At 36.0% G+C, this 24694-nt stretch overlaps 1 protein-coding gene across 3 annotated transcripts; it reads left to right on the top strand.

Moving 5' to 3' along the window:
- Positions 1 to 281: 281 nt before the first annotated feature.
- Positions 282 to 24627, top strand: FAM204A (family with sequence similarity 204 member A). 3 transcript variants are annotated; one of them, XM_067561306.1, is made up of 8 exons: positions 282 to 328; positions 2065 to 2207; positions 3349 to 3439; positions 4075 to 4111; positions 4722 to 4821; positions 7497 to 7586; positions 22406 to 22512; positions 22856 to 24627. In XM_067561306.1, the coding sequence occupies exons 2-8, from the start codon at positions 2073 to 2075 to the stop codon at positions 22905 to 22907; spliced, it is 612 nt and encodes a 203-aa protein (XP_067417407.1). In that variant the 5' UTR covers positions 282 to 328; positions 2065 to 2072; the 3' UTR covers positions 22908 to 24627. The 3 variants fall into 3 exon arrangements, with proteins under 3 accessions (XP_067417407.1, XP_067417405.1, XP_067417406.1); XM_067561304.1 differs by having other exon boundaries at positions 2065 to 2333; XM_067561305.1 differs by lacking the exon at positions 282 to 328 and adding an exon at positions 759 to 895 and having other exon boundaries at positions 2065 to 2333.
- Positions 24628 to 24694: the final 67 nt, after the last annotated feature.

The raw sequence follows: 24694 nt of genomic DNA, 5'->3' as shown, positions 1-24694 counted from the left end.
TGGTAATGGCGAAGCGAGTCCCCCCCTTCCCCGCACGGCGGTCTCTCACCTGTCAGACCACCCCCCGCCCCCAATGAGGGTGGAATCTCTCCCCCCACCTCCCCGAGACTGGGTTGGGGCTGCGGGCCTCTGGGGGCTTGTTTCTCCGCCCAGCCAAAAGCAGGCCCCGGCCGGTTGCCATGGGGAGGGTACCTCCGCGAGCGGGAGGGGCCCGAGGCAGGCCAGCAGCAAAGCGGCCGCTGATTGGCTGCGGGACGACAGCGCGGCACCCAGTAGCCGGCGGAGATGGTAATGAAGCCTCAAGATGGCGGCTAGGTAAACAGGGCAGGTGAGTGGGTCCCGCCGCGGTGGCTTCTGGGGCCTGAGGGGCAGCGGGGAGGGAGCCGGTGTAGGGGGAGGGGGTGTCACTCAGTTCCTACGGGCGGCACCTGGTGGAGGGGAGAGTCGGGAGGGGAAGGGTAGCGCGGTGGTAGCCGGGTGCGCGGGGCCGCTGGGTGAAGGGCGGGAGCCGGGGGAGGCGGCGATAACTGGGGAGGGGGCGGGGCGGGGCGGTGGAGGTTTTAGGAAGAGGGAAGGGCACCTGTGGGGAGTGGAAGGGTAATGGGCCGGGAGAAGGGTGGGCAGAGCGGGTTAGGTAGGTAAGTGGGGGGTGGGGAGGGGAAGAGGAGGGCTCGGGCATCCCACGGTCCTGGATGTGAGGGTCATGGCTGCACATCAGGCTGCTGGCACGGTCTCCAAGTGGCACATGTCAAGAGAATCTTGTCCGAGCCTGTAAACTTCTCCCCAAAACCCACCTCGTTCCTGGAGGGAGGAAACTTGGATGAACCCGCCTTAAAATGAATCCAGAATAAAAGAGGTCTTTCTCCTCCCTCTTTTCCTACTTACCTCTTCCAAAGTGAGCCTGATTTGAAAGATTTGGAATTGTAAATCAAACCCGAACAACTATTGGGAGTGAGGGGTGGGTGTTGCTGTCCCAGGTTGCAGTTTCAGGAAGAGATGGAAAGTAGTGAGGCTCAGAATAATAAACTTGTCATATGCTGTCACTGAGAGACACTGCGGAATCATGTTTCCTTGTACCTATAATCTCTACTGAAGTTGGGTTTTGGCTTTTTTTAAAGTTAGTAAAGTCATGTCATCTCTATAGTCTAAAGAAAACAGTGCAATGTTATATTTTCAGTCCAATTCAATGAGAATTTGCTGACATAAGCTGTACAAGTGTTTCCAAACTGTGTGTTAGAAAGCAAATAAAATAAAATAAATCATAGGGTATCTCAGAAATAGGTAACATCTGCCTAGGATAGGCCTGTGCACTCACTATCTTTGAGAATTGATCCCTTTTGGCCATTTGTCAGCATTGTCTGATGCAGATTTTGATTTTAGGACACTAGTATAAATCTCAAGTAAATCTCCATTATAGTCAAGATCTACAACAATGCAACAAAATGGAATCTGGTCTTGTATCTCTCATGATCTATGTTGTTGTTGTTGTGTGATTCAATGAGACACTGAGGACCAAATTTTCAAAAGTGTGAGTGCAAAAGCAAACAAACACTTTTGGAGACACTTGACTTGAAATTCCAGATTACATACAAATCTGACTGTACATACCCCTAATGTGTGTCTCCACATTTTAAAATATATCTTTCATGCACTTTCACAACTCTTCGATAATTGTGTTCTCTAGATTCAGGCAACGTGACTTACTGCATTTAAAAAGAAGATCTTGAGTTACAATTTTTCTATCCTTTCTATTAAAATCTGAGTTTTAAAATTATAAGAGAGCAAAAGGACCATTTTGTAAACTGCCCTCTCTAAAAGTGTTAAGACGTTCTGCATTAATTCTAATAAGCTTGTCTAAACCACTTAGAACATCTAATGGAAGTAAGATTATTTTTTGCTTTTTCCTCTTGTCAAGAGCATTTAAAATATTTGTAATGCCGTATTTCATTATTTCTAATTCTCTGCATCCACAGAGAAAATGTATTTTTACCTCAAGAAGCTGAGTAAATTCATATGAAGTTTGTGTCTTCACAAAGATTTTTGATGTTTTGCTCTATTTTTTAGACTGGAAGATGTGGAGTGGGCTATTACCTCCTGGTGTGAATGAAAGTGATGTTGACTTGAGTTCTGATGATGGAGATGCAGTGGTTGGTCCTATAGCTTGCTCAAAGGAAGATAAAGAAGATGAGGATGTCAAAGGAATTCAGGTTTCTGATTTTCAGACAAATAGACCTGAGAGTATTATTGAAAGTAAATCCACTCCTATAGCAGTGGCAGATGGAGAAAACGAATATCAAGAATGCCCTTCTGGAGTTTCTTTAAAAATGTGGAATGTGGGTATTATTATTAGTTGTCTGGAAATGACCAATGCAAAAGTGTAACATATTCAGTATTGTGTAGCTAATCTTTATTTAAGTGAAGGGACATACAATGTGTAGGATAAAATAAAACAATTTGAATAAAATATAGTCTTCATGACCCATTAGAACCAATTTTAACCTAACAAGTTGCTAAGAGGGATTTTTTTTAAATGTAAGTTTTACTTTTTCTTTCTTAACAGACAGGTAACTTAAAGCCCAGGGGAGAAAAATAATACAGGCACAACTATTTCGTCATACAAAGTTTTCTGTTCACTTCAGGGTCTGAGCACCTGAACTTCTTTGCAACTGACTTCTATATTGTTAAAGATTTGTAATTGAGCATATTATCCAGTCTTCTGAATATTTAAGATCTAGTCAACAAAAAATGTGTCCTTTAGTTACATGTAAGCACTGCCATTCAGTATCAAGATGAGTTACAAAACCTTATTCATTTTCTTTGATCTGTGCATGTTTCATGTGGGGAGAGAAAAGATTGGAGAATTCATACTAATAAGCTGAGCAGTGTACACTGATATTTCAAATGGGCCTTTAATTCTGAATAAGGATTGCCAAAAACAAGTCTTTCATCTCTCTCCATAGCCTAGATAGCCAGCTATGTAAGAGGTCTGCTTCTAGTCATCTTGGACATTCACCCATCATCTAACATCAGAGGGCTTTACGAATGTGCTCACTGTTGCACCCTTAATGTGTTTCAAGTTAATTGTGTACCTTATAAGGAAGATTGGGATGCGGTTCTGAGGAATCATGGGGACTAAAAGAAAGGGTGGGAGCAGAAAATCAGAGATAATATTATGTGGTATGAAGACAGTCTGTTGTGTGTAACCTTTGCAACTTAATTCCAGCAGAATTGAACTTGCACTGTAAAGAACCTTTGTGTGGTAAGAATTAGTGAAAATTTTTGGTAAGGTTTTCAGTACATTTTTTTACTTAAAAAAAATTCTGGGTTTGCTTTTTCCTCTTCCTGTAGAAATTTCAGGAGCTGCAGAAGAAAAACTTGGAAGTGAAAGTCCAAACAAATCAGGGAAACAGGGCACAAAAGAGAAAACGTTCCAGAAAAGGTATTTTATTTAACTATAGAATTAATACCAAATGCATTTTGATTTATTAAAGTGAGTTGAAAAGACTGTACTTTTTCAATAATCATATTGAATGACAGGGCTAGAGGGCACCATTAATGCCAACTTTCTGGGCCTATGAACCAGAGACTTTCGTAGTGTGATTAGGTTATGGAAACAGTGTACGTTTATGTTTGTGCCATTTTCAGGGAACTTCAACTTGTAAACATTCTTCAAGTAAAGTAATGTTGATTTATCAGGATTACCAGTTAGCTATAATATATTTCTGTAATCCTATGAGTCTTTCTTGGTTTAGCTTTCTAAATACAATTCTCTGTCAACAGATATGGTATAATGTTCTTATTATGAAAACCCTTATTACTGAGCATAATCCTGTTGCCTTAAAAACAGTATCGTAAGTAGGCATTATGGCCCCAATCCTGCTAAGAGAGTCTGTCTATATGCGGTTCCATTGAGTTCTTGGAACTCTGTGGGAGGATCTCTTGGCGCCTCAGGCCTTAAAGATTACTCAGTAATATCCTACACATTAATCTTGAACTAGTCTCTTGTAATGATTTGTACCAGAAGTTTTTAATGTTTGAATAAAGCAATCAAATATTATATATTATTTTTTTCAGAAAAACTGAAAAAGAACAAAAAAGAAGTGATTGAGAGGTATAAACAAGTCAATATTATAATTATCTGAAGTGTGTTTGTAAAGGGACGTTGTTAGAAGGAATGGGTACAAAACTTGACTAACCATAGGGCCAAATCCTGTCTTTGCGTGTCTATAAGGCAAGCAGTTTCCAAGTCAGTCAAAGCCTCATGCAACCAGTGGCTGAATTTGGCCCCTAAAACTATTTGATGGGGAAATATCTTAATTTAACAAAAATTGACTTGGGTAGAAATTAAAATAGGGGAGGAGAGACCTAATTTATTAGTTAATCCACAGCTGTGAAGACTTGCCCTCAATTACACTACTTGTGTATGTAGTTACATGTGATATTAACTGCAAGATTGGGACCTTACATGATCCAAGTACACACATTGTGAAGTAAACAAAAGGAACTATTCATTTTGTTGCCATTAGAGAGTTGAGTAGGTGCAGAGGGTAACTTTTACCAACTGGGAGAACAAAAGGTTCTTTTTTTAATTCTGGCTTGAACAATGGAGAGTTAAAAAATATGTAGTTGATAATGTTAACTGCTATTCATATTTTAATTGAATAATCAGTTTAATTTATCTGAGAATGCTTAGTACAAAGTTGGGTTTGTTTGTTTTTCAGTCAGCAATCTACACATGAAGGCCAATGGAAGGAACTCACGCACTACTTTGGAATCAATGATAGGTTTGAATCTCTTGTGAGCAGTAGGGCTCCCCAAAAGGTGATTGTTTATAGTTTCTTAGAAGTACGATGACAATGATATAGTTGGATTTAAGTTTTGTCATAAGATAACTGAAATAAGAATAAGCCAGAAAGTTGGTTGAAGCTGAGCAAATAATCATATACTTCTATTGGAGAGAAAATTCTATGTAACATTTCTAATATGATCTACTAGTTAGACATCACATGCAATTTATAGATATTATTTATATTGAAGAATTGCTATACTTCCTGTTGATACAACATCCATGGGTCTCTCCTTCCATTTCTCTTTTTTTCCCCTCAGTGATATACATAGGGAGATATACACATGTGATTTAGCTAGGGTCAGTTTCTTTTAATTTTAAAATAATTCGGCTGATACTTTTAATTTAAAACAGTGGAATTGTCTTGAGATATAGGCATTAGTAGTCTTTTGGATTATTAACACATTTATGTTGTTAAAATTGATTAACATGACCACAAATTCTCTTAGCAACTTCTGGTACTAATTATTATTGTCATTAGCATTGTCTCATTTTCAAAACCCGTTTATCTTTGTAAATTATGTTCTTTAGGGCATTGTTTGGTCAGTTATGTTTCTGTCCAAGATTTAAGTAATTTTTATGAATCCACTTGACATTTTCTAGGTTACATATCCCAAGTATAGTGACTTTGACCACTGAGTCCTTCGTTTAGGCAAACAACTGATCATAACTCTGCTTAACCAAAGCCCAAGTTTTGCACTGAACTACTCAGCTTAAACCTCGATGGGGAGGGGCCTTGATCAGCAAAATGTGGAAGCTCTCCAACTGAGATGATTATTTGATTTTTTTTGTTAGTGCTGACAAGCTGTTAATTATATCTATTAATTTCATAAGGCAGGAACAGAATTGACTGCCACCACAACTTTGAATTATTATTTTATTAATTTTTTTTCTTCTCCGACTTACATCTTCAGTGTATGAAAATGAAGGAAAAATCCTCGTAACAGTGTTTCTCAGTAGTAACAAATGTTATGTTTTCATTTACCCTTACAGCTTTAAAACAAAGTAGGTTATTTGGCCAGCAGTGATATGTCAGACATATATGTACTCTAACAATAGTTAAATCGCAGTCAAGAAATGGAAGTCTCCTTTTTGATTGGAAAATGAGGTTTCTTGGTGAGATTTTTTTAAACAAAATCTGCTTGTAGACCTCTGTCACAGATCCACAGGTCTGGTGCTCTGGAACAGTACCCGGAAGGCCTCCATCAGTGTGCCAGACCCCTCTTAGGGTCTCACTCCTTCATTAGTGTAAGCCGCTTGATTTTACTGCCTCCTTAGACAGAACCACAGAGCTTTCAGCACCCCTGCTTCAGGCCGTAAACTCCCTTCAGCAAGTCCACCTGAGCTGGACACCTGAGAGAGACTTGTACACCCAAAGGAAGCATCTGCAGTAACTCTCAGGTGGTGTTGTAAAAGCAGTAGGGTTTATTAGATTTCTGGAACACAGCACAGAAAGTCCTTGGTTAGCACAGAGAACAGACAGTTACAGCATGGTCTATCTTGTTCAGTCCAGAGCCCTCTGATCCTTCTTTTGTCCCAGGTCAAGAGAGTCTCAAGCTTCCAGTAGCCAACACTTAACACCCCCCCACACACACACCTGGCCCCTCCTCAGTCCTTTTTTCTTGTTCCTGGGCAAACATGGCTGGCTTCCTGCAGAGGGGTGAGCTATCCATGGTTATGGTTGCTAGGTACTAAATGTCCAGGCAATTGGAGTGGCCATTGTCGTCTTGGAATCTGCATAGACACGGAGCCCTTGCCTCAGGCAGCTAGGTATCAGTCACACCTGTGTCTCTGAGTTTCTGCAGAGAGTAAACAACCTCCTGCTGCCATCTAGTTAACAATTCAGCATATAGGAGAAACTGAGGCAAACAATAGTCATACAAAATATTACAGAAAATTCTCACTCCAGCACATCACAGTTCCACTCCTATGTTCCTTCAGAAATATTATAATTGGAATCTTCAACAAATACAACCTACAATTTTTTAAAGAGCACAAATGTATTATATGTTTTTTGCTTTCATTAGTTGTCCTTAATTTGCAAATATTAACTCTAGACAAGTTAGAATTTGCCTCTGTTATTGGGACACTTTTTTTCTTGTATTCAGAAATTTTAAAAATGTAAAACATATTTTTTTCTCTTTCACACCATGATTGTTTGAAGATTTGGATTTAGTAGTACAGGAAAGTGGCATCGTGCCAGAATTCAGTTTTGGGATAAAGATAAGATCTGTGAACTGCAAAGATACAGTGGTAATTGCCATTCTTCATGTTCCCTGACACATAACACTTCACATTTTATTTAGGAAAGCTCCAGGGATGGAATAGATAAGCCAGATCTTGAGAAGAAATTTTCTTGTGACAGGTATAAACTAGTCCATGTAATATTTTTAACTACAGTATTTACCCTGCACATAAGGTGGAACTAATACAATGATTTGTGCTCAGTCAGCTTTTCAGTGACTACTTAATGATACTGTCCATTACAGCACTTAGACAAATGTGATTTGTTTTACATGGAAATTACAGATGTGTGAAATAAATATAATTCTGTTAAACAGATGTTTAAAATGTACAAGAAGAGTTCTCTCTATAAATCCTATTTCCCCATTCATTTTGGCCTGAAGATGTTTGCCAATTTTTTTTCCAGTCTGGCCTTGAAGTGAGCATAGACAAGTCTTTGACTGAAGGGGATATTGAGAGAGCTGAGGAACTGAGTGATAGATTAGCCACTCGTGAGGTAAGTTGGCCTAATTAAATACAGCCTCTTAACTCTTTAGCTTTGTATATCTAGTCATAAGTCATTATAATATAACCAAATACTGTTAAAGATTGTTCCTGGTATCTTTTCCTTTTGGTATTGCTTACATAGGCTTCTTTCAGCCACAATCTATTATAGCCATAGATGTAACTGTAGGACTGTTTGGACAATTATATCTGTATTTTCAAAGGCTCGAGTAATATCTATCACAAGGAGACCTGAACATATAACCCCCAGAAGCATTGATCTCAGATTAACAAATTATTATGGAGGCACACTAATGACTCTATAGCTTTCTGTAATAATCCTAAGACTTGAACCTTCTTCCACATCAGTTTCTCAAGAAATTTCAGGTGGAAAGCAGCTTTCTTATTAATATTCCCTACCTCAGACTTTGCCTCTCTTTCCCACCTCAACAAAATTATCCTCTAGCAAATTGGATGGGGAAGATCGGAGATATATTTTTGTAATGAAAGCGTTTTTTACTATTGGAATAATCATAAATATTTTTGTTTTTAAGAATATATCTTAGATTGGTCCACAAACTTCATATCTTTTATTACATTGTCTGCAGAGGTAGCTAATGTGTCTGAGTAATTGTATGGTAGGTGGGTGGCTTTTGTAGAATTAACTTATGAAACATTGATTCTTCCGTAGGTTTGTAAACTGGTGACAGAACTTTTAAACTTTTTGGTAGTTAACCTGTTAGATGCCTCTGTGAACTGGGACTTAGAATGAGAAACCACACATTGCTAAATGTGTCTTTGGCATCAGCAGTGCATCACTGGAGTCTAGCATAGGGAGCTGAGCTCCACTTCCATAAAAGTAGAGAGAGGGTGAGGAAAATGTGAAGGAAGAAAATATTGGAGAACAGCTGAGAAACCAGAAAAGGGAGAACAGCCAAATGTGGTTTCCATTTTCCTGCTAGAGCATATCTTCTTTTTCCCTTGAATCTTCCCATTCCCATACACGGGTTGGAAATTTCAGGTCTGCCCACTAAGCCAGTAGAATTCAAAGGGTTTTTGAAAGTTTAAAATGGAGAAGGAAAACACCACAACCTACTTCAGATTTTTCACATAAATGTTTTTAAAATATTTTAAAATAAGGGAATTTCCAGCCAAACTTTTTTAAAACTAGAATTAAAGCTGTAATTGCTTATCCGTTAAATGTAACGTGGTATAATATACCATTGTGGTTACTCATTAAAAAGCAGGGATCAGGAAATTTGTACTTAAGGTCCCATAAATAACTTAGTTAAATTCTGCCTCTGCCTCAATACCTGTCCTCTACTCATTCACCGGAAACTCCCTTACTCAACCACTGAGGGTACTACATAAGTAACTACCATACTCTTTCTATATTTGCATTGCAAAACTGTCACTTCACATAGTATAATTAGAAACCTAAAAACTTCTGCTATCGGCCATGTGTCTTCTTTTTTGAGGTCACCCATCTACTCACAATGAAACATGCCAACATCTCACCTCTCCTTCCAAGTACAGTATAAAAACACTCCTAATATCTTTCCTTCCAAGAACAGACCTTAAATGCACCATTTCTCCATCTACTGTAAATTGGTCAGAGTACCACAATCAATAAAACATACTGAGACTTCTGTGCAAATTGTTTGGTTATAAATGCAAATTAATAAATATGAAAATATACAAGTTCTTTTACTATTTTGATATGCTATTATCTGAATTGGATAACTGTTGTAATTGGGCAAGGTCACTGAAGTTAAAGTAGTGAGCGTGTAATCTCAGATGTGCAAGTTGGAACACAGGAATGTTTGGAGCTCTGTGAGTACAGGATATGGAGTGGCTGCTGCTGTCTAAGCTAAATGGGGCTGCAGTAGAGAATTTTGAGTAAATGTTGACCATCATCATGGGCCAGCGTTGAGCCCCTTTTTGTTTGTGGTTGTCATGGATGTGATAAGCGAGAGTATACAAAGTAAGCTACCTTAGAACATGCTTATCACTGATGACTTAGTGATATGTGTGGAAGATTGTGGGACCCTGCAAGCCAGTTTTGAACTGTGGCCACATAGTTTTGAGCAGACTGGATTTAGAATGAATGTTGGTAAGACCAAGACTATGGCAACGGAGGGAGGAGGACTCATCATAAAGGCATCAAGCTTAGAAGAATGAAATAATTTAAATACCTCGGATCAATGGTTGCTGATGAAGGTGCCCTACCAAGTGATGCCTGTATATCATAAATACTAAAGTTGCTAGGTGTAAATGGCGAGAGCCGACCCTAACTCTCTGTGATGAAAAGATGCCAACAAAGTTAAAAAGTGAGTGTATAAAACAATAATTGGACCCATCCTAATGCATGGAATAGAGACTTGGTCAACCACAAGAAAAAAAATCAGTATGCTCTCCATGACAGGAATGAAGATGTTGAGGTAGTCAAATGGTTAGACATTCCAAGGCAGGAAATGAAATCAGGTTGTCAGAGGCCTAATGCAGGTTGCGCCAATTGAAGCCAAGTTGAGGGAGGCTATGCTACATTGGCATGGGCATATCCAGCAGAGATTTGAGAGCTATATCAGTAGGATTTGGTACGTGAACCAGATATCAACAGATCTGAGAGAGACCAATCTGTATGATATCCTGGCATGCAATGTTGAATTTTGGAAGAAGGCTATAAAAATTGCTGACCCCAAATTGGGAAATGGCAAGAAAGAAGACCACCTAGCATATTATAGGTGCTATAGTAATCTATTATTTGTGGAACCTGAGCTCCAAATTCTTGATTTTGAGGTATTAGCTGGTTCTAAAAACAAAAATATGTTTGAAACAATATTAGCATTCACAGCCTTAATTCCATTTTTGTTTAAGTGGGTTTGTCTGAATAAATAATACGTTGTGAGAGAAGGAAAACTCAAATGACTGTGGCTCTGCTTTAGCAATGAGTTTCATGCAGGTAGTCTCCCAGTGACTTCAATAGGACTCTACACAGGTGCAGGGATTTGGCCATGCAAAACTCATTGCAAGGTGGGTTCTTCTTTTGTAACTTAAAAAAGAATCTGCATGGGTTAAGGTGGGTCTCCCTAATTGTGGAGGAAGAGGGCAGAGGGAAGTGCTGGTGAAATCATTCATATAGTATCTGATTGCATAAAGAACCAAAGAAAGGGTGTATTTATGGGAGCAGCTGAGTCAGAACATCATTTTCTCATAGATCAGGTACAGACTAATAAAACAAAATTGATTTCACATATTTAAATATTGATGCAAACATCCATGTGACCTTCTCCTATCTCATTCTGAACTTTTAAAAAATATCCTTGTTTTTCTGAAATCCTTCTTTTTTTTTAGAAAGTGAATTAATTTTAAAAAACTGACTAATTCTTTAGTCTACACAATTTAAACTGTTAATGTTACTTATTCTTTTCACCTCCAAATTCTGTAAGCATCTGGAAATGGTTTGAGTCAAATGTGGAGAAAGATATTGACTAAGATGGGACCAATGAAGATGGGAAAAAATTGGTTGAGTTGCTGTTTCTTATATACAAACTGCATATTTTTACATTTTATTTTTCTTAATGATCTATTTATGAGTAGTGTTGTATGTGGTTATAAAATAAGCTGAGTTCTATTTGGGGCATAGCCCCTTTACAGCCCTGTAGAATATGTGTTCAGTGGGTGGGAGTTCTTTTGGAAATCAGGTGTATAGATTTTTAATCAGCACCATTTTCTTTCTCAAGAAGCAGTGACTGGAACCTGCTGATAAAGCCTTTGCTTTGAGGCACAGATCCCAGAGTTCTTAAAGCCATTTCCTGCCTTAATAAGTGAAGCTAATTTTTGATGTATAACATTTATAAGCCTGTGAAACTGATAGGGCAGCATCAGTATTTAGAAAAATGAAGCCAAAAATAAAGAGATGACTAGGAATAGGCACTGAAAATATGCCATAAAAAGCTAGGGAATGCCAAAATAGTGCTGTCAGCCTGCTATCATTATGACACATTGAGAGATGATTTTTGTGGAATCAGATTCCCTTAGAATCAGAGTGATGAAAGAATGTGCATAATCTGGAGACTGCCTGAGTGGATCGCTGAAATTCACATCCCTGAAACATAAATGATACTGTAGCAAGGTTTATTGCCATGTAACACTTGTTGCAGGGTACTTTGGGGCACAGATTGTCATGTTGCAGTATAATGAATTTGGAAGCTAGATATTGTCTATCTTTCTTTTATTTTATGAAAATATACCTATCAAGGAATGGTTTTCTGTTTCAAGAGGTATTTTTAATAGCACTGTGCACATGATTTTCTTTATACCATTAAGCCTGGCTGCTGGATTGTTGAGAGCTTGCAGTTGAATGAATGTTGTGCAACAAATAAAATCTGATTGCTTTCATCGTGGTGCAACTTCTTCAGGATCCCTCTGATACTATCCTTAAGTCAGAACAGATTCAGATCTTTTCCAAGAGAAAGCGGACCTTATAATTTCTAATTTTCACTGCTAAAATGTAGATTTGTATACAATATTGAGAATTATTTCCTTTTAGTAAACTTTTTTAGTTCCACAGTGTTCATGACAACATTTTCCTTGATCTAAATTAGTATGTGTATTGTGGCAATTATGGAGTGAATCACATTAAGAAGGTGCTGTGTTTCTGAGTTTGGAGTCCAGTGTGCTAGTACATGTGTTAGGAAAATAACGCAAGATAAAGTAAAATTATATGTCTAAATTTTATTGATTGAAAATAATCTTAAATATTGTATTGGTGGGGGAGAGTGGAGGGGAGAGTATGGAAGTGAATGCATTAAGCACCAGTTCTGCAGTTGGTGTACACAGGTAGATCCATGCACAGAAAAACATAGATTTCAATAACAACGAGAGTCCTGTAGCACCTTAAAGACTAACAAATTTCTGTGGGCATAAGCTTTCATGGGCTGCAACCCACTTCATCAGATGAATGAAATGGAAATAACAGATAGAAGGTATATATATATATATACATCCAAGGGTAAGGAACAACAATGGGGAGGGCAAGTGCTAACAAAGTCAGTTCAGTTAGATGAGGCCTATTTACAACCATTGATTAGAAGGTGAGAATGTATGAACAGCGACAATTACTTCTTGTAATGAGATAACCATTCCAAGTCCCTATTTAGACCCAGTCTGATTGTGTCAAGTTTGCATATGAGTTCCAGCTCTGCAGTTTCTTGCCGAAGTGTGATTTTGAAGATTTTTTGTTGAAGTATGGCAACTTTCTAGTCAGCTACAGTGTCCTGGGAGATTGAAGTGCTCTCCTACTGGCTTATGGATGTTACCATTTGTTATGTCTGATTTGTGTCCATTTATTCTTTTGCGTAGTGACAGTCCAGTTTGGCCAATGTACATGGCAGAGTGGCATTGCTGTCACATGATGGCATATATTACATTAGTAGATGTGCAGGTGAATGAGCTCCTGATGGTGTGGCTGATGTGGTTAGGACCTGTGATGGTGTCACTAGAGTCCATGTGCAGGCAGAGTTGGCAATGGAAATTTGTTAGTCTTTAAGGTGCTACAGGACTCTCGTTGTTTTTGCTGTATACAGACTAACACGGCTACCCCTCTGAAGTAGACTTCAATATATCTCCTCATGGACAGACCCACTGATGTTCATTTGCAAGTGACTATGCATGGATTTGACTGTAAGATTATGGCCTACATGTATAACCTCCTTTTGGTGCAGCTACGTGAAATTAATTATTAACAGAAATTTAATATGTATGTGACTGATGAAATTCACCCCAATCCCTGCACAAAGATTTCTGCAAAGAAACTAGTAATTCTGTATGGTTTGAAATAATGAACATACCCTCTCTATAGTCGTCATTCCACTTTATAGGCTGGAATAGTGATGGCAGTTCCTTTGCACATCTTCTGAGAGTTTGGGAGCTAGTGGATATCTGTAAGTGTAGAATCCATGGCCCTGCATTCAGCAAGTCCCCTTTCTGATTCTTTTGCCCATCATGGAGCTTTAGTGGTTCAGAGATTCTTGGGTAGGTTCTCCACTTCTGAATGAGTATACTTCATAAAATATACTACTGCAGAGTTTTGACCTCCTCTGTGTGGGTTATATACTTTTTAATCTAAAAGAGCACATAAACTAGTTTACCTGGGGGGGTTAAACATGCTATACAGTCCTGAAAAACATTTCTGCAAAGCACGCATCTTACAAGAAACTTATTTCATGACTATGTTAAGAATGGATAGTTTTGGTTTTCTTACAGTTTACACAATATAAATATTCACAGTTAAGGTGTATTTTATAGTAAACCAAATGCTATCTTATCATATCATTATCTAAGACTGCAAGCATTAGCACAGTGCTCCACGTTTTAAAGCTCTGCTTCTTGAATATAGAAATGAGTACCTAAGGCCATGGTTGCAATATCGTATATTTAATGATAACTTGTTTAACCTGAGAGCTGTCAAGAAAAGTATTGAATATTTATATAGGAGATCTCCAAGGAGTCTTGAGTCTCTTTTAGAAAGGATATTGTAGAAAGGACTAAGTTAGCATGATCAGTTTTGCAATGTTTGTATAGAGATTCCCTGTATTTAGTAAAACATGTTTTGTGCTGTTATATACAATGTGATAATCAAGTTTGCGTCAGTAGCAAGCTTTGGACACAATAGTCTAATCAATAGACTTTTTTTAATGAAGTAGACTTTATTCTAACATAGGCTATTACCTTAAATTGCAATGTAAATGGTTCATTTACAGTATTTGCTGGACTTTTTAGGCACTCTTGTCAATGAGTTTATATTGAGAACTTAGAGCATTATATTGACTCTGTATAACAGTAAATGCACATCCTATGTCAGAGTTATGACTCAAATTACTCAGTAATATCAGTCTGATCAGTGTAAACAACATGATCTGTTAAAGGATATGTTCACATCTCCTTTACATGTTTTCATATGTTGAAATGTGAATATATCTGTAAGTGTGTGGTTATTTAATTCTTTGTAAATTTGTTCTAAAACAGATTTTGCATAACCTGAAAAGAGATCTTTTCAGTAATTCACCTTGAAAATAGTTTACATTGTTCTTCTAGTGATACATTTTTTTTCTTTAATGCTGCAATGCTCAAATGTTTTGTTCTGTCTCTGGAAATAGAATGCAGATTTCTGTATGACTCAAATAGTTCTGAGAATTATTCTGGCTAAAATTCAAACTTTTCATTTCATTTGTGGTTAGTGTAGCTATTATTGCTGCATAGGTGCCACATTGTCTAAGAGTGCATTAGCCTGAGGGCAGTAACTTGAACATAATAAAATTATCTTGACCACATTAAATTTACCTGTCAAAAGAAACTTTAAAAATATTATGTAATTTAGAGTACTAAATTACTGAAGTAGTTGTCAGTCTTTAAATAACCCATTTTGACAGCACTATTCCTATGTGTTTAGCTTAGAAGCTTCTGGCATTTTGGCGAGAAGTTTCAAAAGCTATAATTTACAAGTAAACTCTGCATTATTGTAATAAAGCTTAAATGAAAGATCTGCATTATAATCAAATTAATTAGCCAGTCATTGTGATACCATTCTCATCTCACAACAGAGCTATTCTGTTGAACTTTCAATTGACTTTGATTGTTACATATCATTTTTTGACCACTTGCCTATAAACGTTGATGAAATTGTCCTCATTTGAAAGCAAATTCTGGTTTAATAATTTAGATTGGGGAGCACAGGAGCTGGGTTTTTTAATTCAACCTTTGAGGGCCATTCCTAAAATTATCTCTATATTTAAAAAAACTGACCCATTGTTAAAAAGATAGTATATAGACTGTTGCCAAGTCATATAAATGTCCTTCTATTAGATATAAACAGGGTACATTAATTACATGGGGAAATGGCAACTTTACTATCACTGCTATGAATGGAGTTGTATTTCTAAATGTATGTACCTCATTCAAAATTTACTATAATACGTGAAGGACCAAAGTGGTTGAAACAAATTTAAAGGCTGTAACTGCACAGCAGTTAATTTGGGACTCATTTTATTAAAAGACCTGGAAAAAAGAAGAGTAGATTTTATTTTGTCTTGGTGATGGGTTTTTCTTTCTAACATTAGTTGAGGTGCTTCCAAATATCTCTCTTCATTAAGATTGTTTTCTTTTAACCTTTGCTATATGACAGGGTTATCACCTAGAATTACATTTTTATGCTCCCCTAATTATGTATATCTATTCTTTAACAAACCTTAAAAAAAGATTTCAGATGTTACAAGTCTAATTAAAGAGACAGACAAAGCACAGTTTATACTGTAGATTTTTTCTGCAGTTCAATTAATCAGCATGTTTTCTCTTTTAATTAAAACCATTTTAGTAAATTAAAGCCCACAGCAAAACACATATATAATTTGTTTGTAATTAGCTCTTAATTGGTGGTAGTTGAAGCTTAGCACCCTTGGTTTCTTTCTTCATGATTGCCATTTTATTAGCAGCCAGTCATTAATTAATCTTTTTTTTCTAATTAGCTTATAAAACTGTTGATGGCACATTATTGTAAATGTGATTTTAAGTTCAAAGCTTGTTAATAAGCTTTCTTACTTAGAAGAACAGAGATAAAGAAATTGCTGAAAACAGTACTACAGTTCTTTTTTTTTTAAACTGCCTTTCTTATAAGGAGACTGTGTAAAGCATCTAACAGCTTATAGTTAATTTTTTAATGCTGTTTTTCCTCAAGAATGGAAGAAGTTACTTGCATATAAATGTTTAAATCTAGAAAAGAGCTTAAATGTTAGAACATTTTTCTGTCCTTGCTACATTACTGTGTCATCTAAATATAAATTGATGTTTTTAATATCCAGCATAAAAAAACCAACAAAGGTATTACAAACTATTTTACAGTGAAAGTTGAGCACATCCTTGAAAGCAGACAATTTTCACTGCAAAATCCACTCCATATTCTTGTTTGCTTTATATATTTTATATACGTCAGCAATGGATAACATTCCATAACATAAAAGGAGAAAATCATTGCTAAAGGCAAAGCCTGAAATAACTAGATTCATATTTGATGAGAAACTGTAATACTGTATTAAAAGGCTGTTTGGCTTCTCTGGTATGAACATAGGATGCTTCAGGACCTGTTTGAATAAAGATGTTTTGTTAAAGCCTGTGTGGGTTTAGCATTTTGTAGATCACACCTAAATATGACATTTCTGGAGCAGTTCTTGAATCTGCTATCTCATTACTCATATCATAGAGAGTTTGTATTTTAAACATGACTTCTCATTTAATGAAAGGTCTCTGCTGCATAATATTCCAAATTAAATATCTCAAGATTTTCTGGAAAGTTTTTTGTAAATTACAGTAAATGTCTGTTGCAACTCAATGAAAATGTTTTCTGTCTTGTTGCCTGAACTTTACATACGATTTCAACTTCAGCCATTTCTTTTTTTTTTTTTTTTAAAGTGTTTTATGATGCTGTGCAAGAAACACTAGAAAGGGATAGCTGACAAGGAAAAAATTAAAAATTGGATAAAAAGTAAATGAATAATGTCATATTACTAAAAAGATGAGAGGCTAATTTGTGCCGACTTTTTGCTAATTTTGTTCAAGCCTCAAAATGAGGAACTGTCACCCGTTCTGTGTAGCACTGATGACAGTGCCAATGATCCATGAAATAAGCTGCCGCTGGCTTTGTTCTGATAAGAATGAACAAATCTGCACAATGTACGGCTCCCAGAATCTCATTTTCATACTTGCATGCAGGCTAAAAGAAATAAGCTGTTTGCAGGCTTGATTAATCAGACATTTGAGGGTTTTTTGTCTCTTTGATCTCTTTCGTCTCCTAGGTAACTTGCTTGACATTAATGTTGAGCTTGAGTAAAGACAATCAGGAATTGTAGACCAAACTGATATAAAAATTAAAGACCTTAACACTTTAAGTACTCCAGTAATGGTTCCGCTTTACTTCAGAAAACATCTGTTTTCATTTAATTAAAGAACAAAAGAGAATGGCATAAATATTTTTCATAGAGACCTGTTATTCCATACAAAGTTAAAGTATGATAATTGGTATTTTTAAATAAGTGCCTTGGAACTATTTAAAAAGAGGAACAGCTTTAGAAATTTGTTACAAGGTAACAATTTCAGATGAGTACAAATTTTATGAAAAATGATGGATAAGAGGTTTGCATTTCTGCTACATGAAGCTGATACAGCAAGATATTTGAAATGATTATCGATGAACTTTTAATTCGGAAAGATTTTGCCTCATGAAAACTAAGTTGATTAAAAAGTTTGTCTTAAAAAAAATCTATACCATGTTAAAAGGATGAGCTATTATATTTGCTTTACTACCCAATATGATTTACACACTTTAAACCTGTAAAATTGAAAGGAATTTAAAAAAAATGTCGCAGTGCGTTTGCTTGAGGTTATGCAGACGCTTTTACAAATCTTCCAAGTGGCTGTAAAGATGAATGCCTCAAGGGTCTAGCCAGGGCCCTGCTTTTCCAACCAGCTAAAGCCCTTATCTTAAATCCAAGCAAAGTACCATTAATCTTTTTGAAAGACCTTTTATGGCTTTTAATATATCCCAAATTAGAACATTTTACACCCTTGGTTCCTGAAATATGGTGATAAAAAGCCTTTAGAGCTTAATTTTCCTTACTGCGTGCTCTGACCAATTTGCAGTTCTTTGTGATAATGTTTAGACACCTTAATTAAAATGCAGCAAAATATTGGATGTTCTATATGGAAAATGCTGATACTTTGGCTACACAAGAAATTGTTGTATATATTTTTATTCATGTTTTTTTTCTTCTTACAACATTGTATTTTGTTGAGTTATCTGATGACCCAAAATGTGAGTTTGTTTTTGTTTTTTTTTAATGTAAAATCTATTGACCAAGCTTTTAAGGATTTCTTTTGGGAGGGGAAGTGAAGATGTATGTGTGGGTAGTGTAGACAATGCTTAGTGTGAATAAAACATTTGTGTATGTTTATACACAACATGTTTATTTTTATGTTTTGCAGACTGGGCTTTATGTAGCCGTAAAGTGATAATATTAATACTGCAGAACATTTATCTCCCCTCCTTCCACATATATTACAAAGGAACTTATTATCCCATTTGATTTCCATACTTTCAAAGATGGAAGTATTCATTCTGCCTTCTCAGAAATAGACTAAAAGATTTTTTTAAATATATATTTATAGACCTCAGTTATGTGAAATTGTGTGTATATTAATGTTAAATAGGCCTGCTAGAATATATTTTAAGTATATACTTGCTAAGAAATAACTATTAGTTAATTCATTGTACTAGGAAGTAAAATTCAATCAAAAATGACATTTAAAGACACAGTTCTACTGCTGTGAATTCATTGTCCACTTAGTCCTCTGATTGCTCTATTTATTAAATTAATAAAATGATTGTCACATAATACTCATTTAATGCATTTAAATCTACTGTATTCCTTTAAGTTTCTACTGTAACATCAGGAATTTGTTAGTTCATTAAATCTGAATTATTTATTAATCTTGCTGGGATTTTAAGACGTTTAATTTTTTTATGGCAAAACTATTCAAGGTTCATAGACACACTTAAATATTATATGGCTGCATGTCAGTAATAGAATGTTATACTCTAGTTAGTCTTTGCGTGATATGCTTTGTGACTAATTTCAGATTTTATAGTTCATATGTCAGTATATTGAATTACTGGATTATATTATTTTTTGTTAATGATCAGAACATCATTGTATGACTAATGATGTAAAACTTAGAAATATTGGCTGATCACATGATTGATTTTGGTACATCAGGAAGACTCCATAAGGATGTATTTGTGACCCTGAAAACACATGTAAAAGCTAGACTAGAGAAATGTTTAGCTTTACCCTTTTTAAGGAATGGGGTAATGATCAGTGCTCACTTTTTAGCTATTTATTATTTGTATTATAGAATTGCCTAGGGCCTCAGTCAATGATCAAGAACCCCTGTTTGCTAGGTGCTGTACAAAAAAATAACCAGGTAGTCCCTGCCTCAAAGAACTCACCATTTAGATTAAGGTCAAGACACAACAGGTGGGTGAGTGAAAGAGACAAGTGGGGTGGGTCCAAGAGTAAGAAACAAGATAAGAATAAAAGAAACATGTCTTCAGCAATAGGTAATGAGTTCAGTTCACCAGCTGCCTGGATATTATCAGCCAGTAGTATTTTGTATGCAGTCTTTATAACATACAGGTACCAGTATTTAACTGGTAAAACAAGATCAATATGCAAATTGAAGCCCTACCTTCATAGGGACAACAGACTGATCTCTATATGTTTGGCCATGACTAATATAATTTCCAGCCATGTAGTCTGAGACCTTGTCCTGTTACCTGGGCTCTGCACACTGGTATCTTTTTGGATGTTTTTGTGTGCAGTCTGGATTGTGTAAAGCAATTAGAGCCTCCATCTGGAAAGATGCTCATTGACTTCAGTGGGCTTTGGATAGCGCCTTGAGTGAGTGATTGCTGAAAGATGCACATATTCCAACTTGTTCTAGCAGTTTTAGCCAAATAAGCTTTCTGGTTGTCGGAAAGAACAGGAGTAATTGTGAGAACAAATTCTTTCATGCCATAGTATTTTTGCTGCCATTATTTAACATCATGCACAAAATTCAATTAAAATGAGCAGAAAGTTAGTAATGTTCAGTAATGGAAATCTTCAAAATTGGCGATTTCAAAATTGTTGTCTGGCATTATTCCTCCTTGTCTTTTCTCTTTCATATACCATGGTATGACTTGAATTCTCACTGGGTGAAAAAGTTTGTAAACAAATAAATATAAATTAGCAACCAACTTACATCCTGTCAAAATCTTATTTGAATAACATGCATGTTTATTACATAAATAATGATAATCTAGAGCCTGATAATGTGAAGATCTTCATAACATATTGCAAATGATCTCTAAATACATTATTTCAGCCACCTTCTGAGTAGAACATGGCAACCATTTAGTGTGTAGTGGCTCTGGATAGTTTAGGATGGAAATGAAGAATACTTCAACAATTGGATCTGTGGGCAATCAATATAATTTTCTAAATTAATATTTTGGCCAGGACCCTGGTAATATCTTCACTATTTCCATTCCTGCAAAAAGTGCTATGGAAATTTTTAATCGCCACACATGGTCAGGAGTTCAGTTTTCTTTCATCTGAAAGATGTCTCAGTACTGTTTTAAAAAGCAGAGTTTAATGGCACTATTGAACCATGTCACTACCACTTTCTACAGCACACTGGGTTTTCCTTGGAGGTCTTCTGCTTGATATTGGTAAGGCTTGACACTATTTATCTGAGAAGTTCAGCTTGAGGTGTTATGGGAATATGTTGTTTGGTTCTGATAAATCTATTGAAGACCAAATTACACATTCTAACTGTTTTAGAGGTTGATTTCCACAGTACTATGCATTCTTAAAATTGTGATCTGCATAACACTATGTTGAGTGGAAGGAATTTTCTGTTGTCTTTAATGGCTCAGAGTATGTCACAAAAGCAACTAACAAAATGAAAGTAGAGCTGGTCAGAACATTTTCAGTAAAACATTTTTCATCAAAAGGTACTCTTTCATTGGAATGTATCAGTTTCAACCATCAGGCTTCTGATGTCCACAGTAAGCAAGAGAGGGAGAGACATGATCCAAAAACCTGACTTTTCTGATCTGAAAGCAGATGATTCAACATAGTTCCGCTTCGCAAAATGTTCAAAAGATTTTGTTCCAGTTAGTAACAAAAATAAATTTTGAAAGCTCAAATTATCATGAAATGCAGTTTTCATTCTCCAGCCAGTTCCAGTTGTAAAATAAAGCATCTCCTTTCTTTCTCTTTCACCTTCACCTTCACCATCCTAAACAGCACTTGAGCCGAATTCATCTCTAGGATTAGTGGAAATACTTCCCATTCAGTCACTGGAAATTGGACATGTGTATAGCAGGATAGAATGCGGTGTCCACAGAATACCAAACCTGTGCAAATTACACTGTTGCCAATTATTCTTTTCTGATCAACTTATGTATCTTACATGTCTCTGGCACATCCATCACTACTGAATTTGGCTCTTAGTTTGAAATATACACTGAAAGCAATGACTAAAATGCCAAGTTTTTAGTAATTAAAAAAAAAAAACCTGTCAAGGTTGGTTGGTTACAAACATATACACATCTTAAACTTTCTTGTCATCTTAGTTCATGTGATTATATGAATAATTTTCATTCTTTAACATGATGTATTAGACAAAAAAACTAGCACTAGAGGGTATCTGATGCTCTAGTAATGCCCCAGCACATAAGCTCTTTCCTCTTGCAGTTGCATGTTATTGAGGGTAGCCAATTAAAATCCAGCCTTCACCAATTCTAAAGCACTTTGAGTTCCATATATGAAAGGTACCATATGCGGGAAATATTAATGATTTATTAAATTTACAAATATACCTTTATTTAGATAGGTGGGGTTAGTCAGATCCCTGAGGATCCCTACTGCTCTCTCCCACTCTCCTTAACACTGCCATTTTTCTGGCTGATGAGGGGGTAGAGGTCGGAATAGATCAGAATCATTACTCCTTCAGTTCTAGCTGTCCTTTTTGCACCAAAGGATGCAAGGTGAAATGGATCATCTGACTCTCCAATAGAACTTGCAGTGGAAAATCTGGGCTTGTTCAGTCCTATGGGTACATCTGTCCATCTGATTTTTCAAAAGATGTCAACACTCATGTTAGCCCATGGGAAAGACTCTAAAACAAAACAACTCATTGTTGACTTTTTTTCTGTTCCTTCTCACCCCTTCTTAGCTTGGCGTGAAAATTGCTAAAGCTGTTGCTTGCCGCAACTTTGTAAAAGCCAAACAAGATACGGAGGCTTCCGAAGAAGCTCGAAAGAAAAAGAAGCTTGCCTGGGGGTGCGTCATTTGAGTATAACATTCAAGATTTGTGGTTTTGTTGGCATTAAATGGATTCAATAGAATCTCAGTTAAATGTTTCCTTACTTCAAATAGGCTTGTACTGATCCTTGTTTGTTTAGTTTGACCTTGATTTTTTTCCTGAGTAGTGAATCAGACTAAATATAGTAATTACCACAACTGATATATTATTCAAATGTTTATATTGCTCTTTTGTAATTAGTAGGGTATTAAAAACCAAATTCTGATTTTTTTCATTGACGATAAATGTTAAATGTTTTCTCTTGAAAACTCCCAAACATCACTGTAATGATTCCTAACATGTTTTTGTATTTCATTTCAGATTTGAAGCTAAGAAAAGATGGGAAACAAAAAGCAACATGGGATACATGTAGTTCTGTATTGATCTCATCTGAAAGCAAAGCTGTTTAAAATATAATTATTAGGGGTTTAATACAGTATGTGCTGCCTTTTTTATGCTTGCCCTATTGTGGTGCACAGCATAACTAAATCTGAACAACTAAGCAAGTTTGATAGTAGTTTAAAAAAAATTAGTCAAAATTTGTTAATTTATTTATGTCTCATAATGCTGTTAGATTTCAATATCTTGTTTCAAATTGTAGTGGGAATAGCTATTTTGTTATTTTTAATGCACACAGAAACTTAACATTCCAATAATATTCTCCAAATGGGGAAAATTCTGTACAACACATCTCAGGTCTAAAACATTTTGGAGCCTGTTCAAGATTCCCATAAATCTGGACCCAAATATTCAGTGCAGTAAGTTTCTATTACGTGGTCATGGCTTTTATAATGATAAAATATTAATGTCAGTGATCTATGGGTGTGGGTAAATGGACAAGTTCTTCATTTAAAAAAAATCAATATCTTATCAAGTATACATCTGATCTGCTAAGTAGTACAGATCTTATTGCAGTATTATGAGTCTGGCATTTGAACTGTTTAGATACAAGAGATAAATTGATCGAGTTGAAGGTATACCATGAAATGCCTGAAGAATACCAGAATATTGACTTTTGTCACCTTACCCAGTGCTCCTGTTGCTTAGTTGTATTAAGTATAAACATATTTTTAGTAGTATAGAAAATATCTTAATTTAAAATTATATTATCTTTGTGTTATTTATTTGTGTGACTAGATCAATCGCAAAAGAAAATTTTAGTCTGATAGTCCATGAAGTGCAGTGCTTAGATTCTTTGGGATGATGTAGTATGCCCCCTGTCCCGGAGCCACCATCTTGAAGACCATTTCAGTATACACTTCCCCATTTCCTTCACGTGCTCAAGTTTTAAAATCCCTATCTTGTCAACAGGACAATATCTTGAATCTTGAAAATATCTAAAATCTGTTACGTTGTGAAGTTTGTCAGCTACACTTGAATATCAAATGCAAAATGTAATCAGCACAAAATGTTTTACAAAAGAATTACGTTTTGAATGCTTCCATTGTAAGTAATGAGAATTGTTAATAATGTTTTATCAAAATCATTCACAGTGAAAAGTAAGGACACATTAAAACTAGTAATAACTTTTTTCCCTGAAGCTTTTGCATATATGTTTAGTCATCAAAATGCTTGAATTGAATTGAATTGGGAATGTAAACGTCAGTTGTTGTTAAACAAGATAAATATGTTTCAGCCAAAGGTGTGGTATTAACATAATACTGATTTACTATTTAAGTACTTCAGGCTAAAACAACTTGCCAAAGAATAGTAATTTGAAGGTTTACGGCACCACTTCTAAGACCTAAGCTTTGTAGTCTAACATGGAATAGGGTATTGTTTGGTAGCCCTTGGGATGTTTGATATACCTTCCCCCTCCCCACCACCGCAGAACATTTTACTTTCACAAAGATGAGAGTTTGCAATATGGTAATTTAGAGTTAGGTGTAATTAGTTATGATGACAGAGTTAAATACAACTGCCAAGACTGTAAGTCTGTGGCTAAACAGGTTTCTGCAACAACATCATAAAATTCAAACTGTATTTTAAATACATGTATCTTTTTGGGAAGAGCCATTGGCATGGGGAAAGGAAACCAGTAATATGTAGTCTTCACATTATTTATTTTATATATGCATTAAATTTACAAATACATGATGTATCTAGTTTGTGTATGTATCTGTATTATTGCTTATGAAAACAGGAAAGTGCCTAAGTGGT

Source organism: Emydura macquarii, unplaced genomic scaffold (assembly GCF_026122565.2).
Source record: "Emydura macquarii macquarii isolate MOO-44397 ecotype Brisbane River unplaced genomic scaffold, CSIRO-AGI_Emac_v2 contig_2372, whole genome shotgun sequence".
Taxonomy (NCBI): Eukaryota; Metazoa; Chordata; order Testudines; family Chelidae; genus Emydura; species Emydura macquarii.
Note: the sequence above shows the minus strand (reverse complement) of the source record. Positions and strands in the feature narration are given on the sequence as shown.

Coding starts and splice junctions, on each gene's coding strand:
- FAM204A (XM_067561304.1), top strand. CDS start 2,073: ATGTGGAGTGGGCTATTACCTCCTGGTGTGAATGAAAGTGATGTTGAC. Junction 2,334..3,348: donor TTTCTTTAAAAATGTGGAAT/GTGGGTATTATT, acceptor CTCTTCCTGTAG/AAATTTCAGGAGCTGCAGAA. Junction 3,440..4,074: donor GAGAAAACGTTCCAGAAAAG/GTATTTTATTTA, acceptor TATTTTTTTCAG/AAAAACTGAAAAAGAACAAA.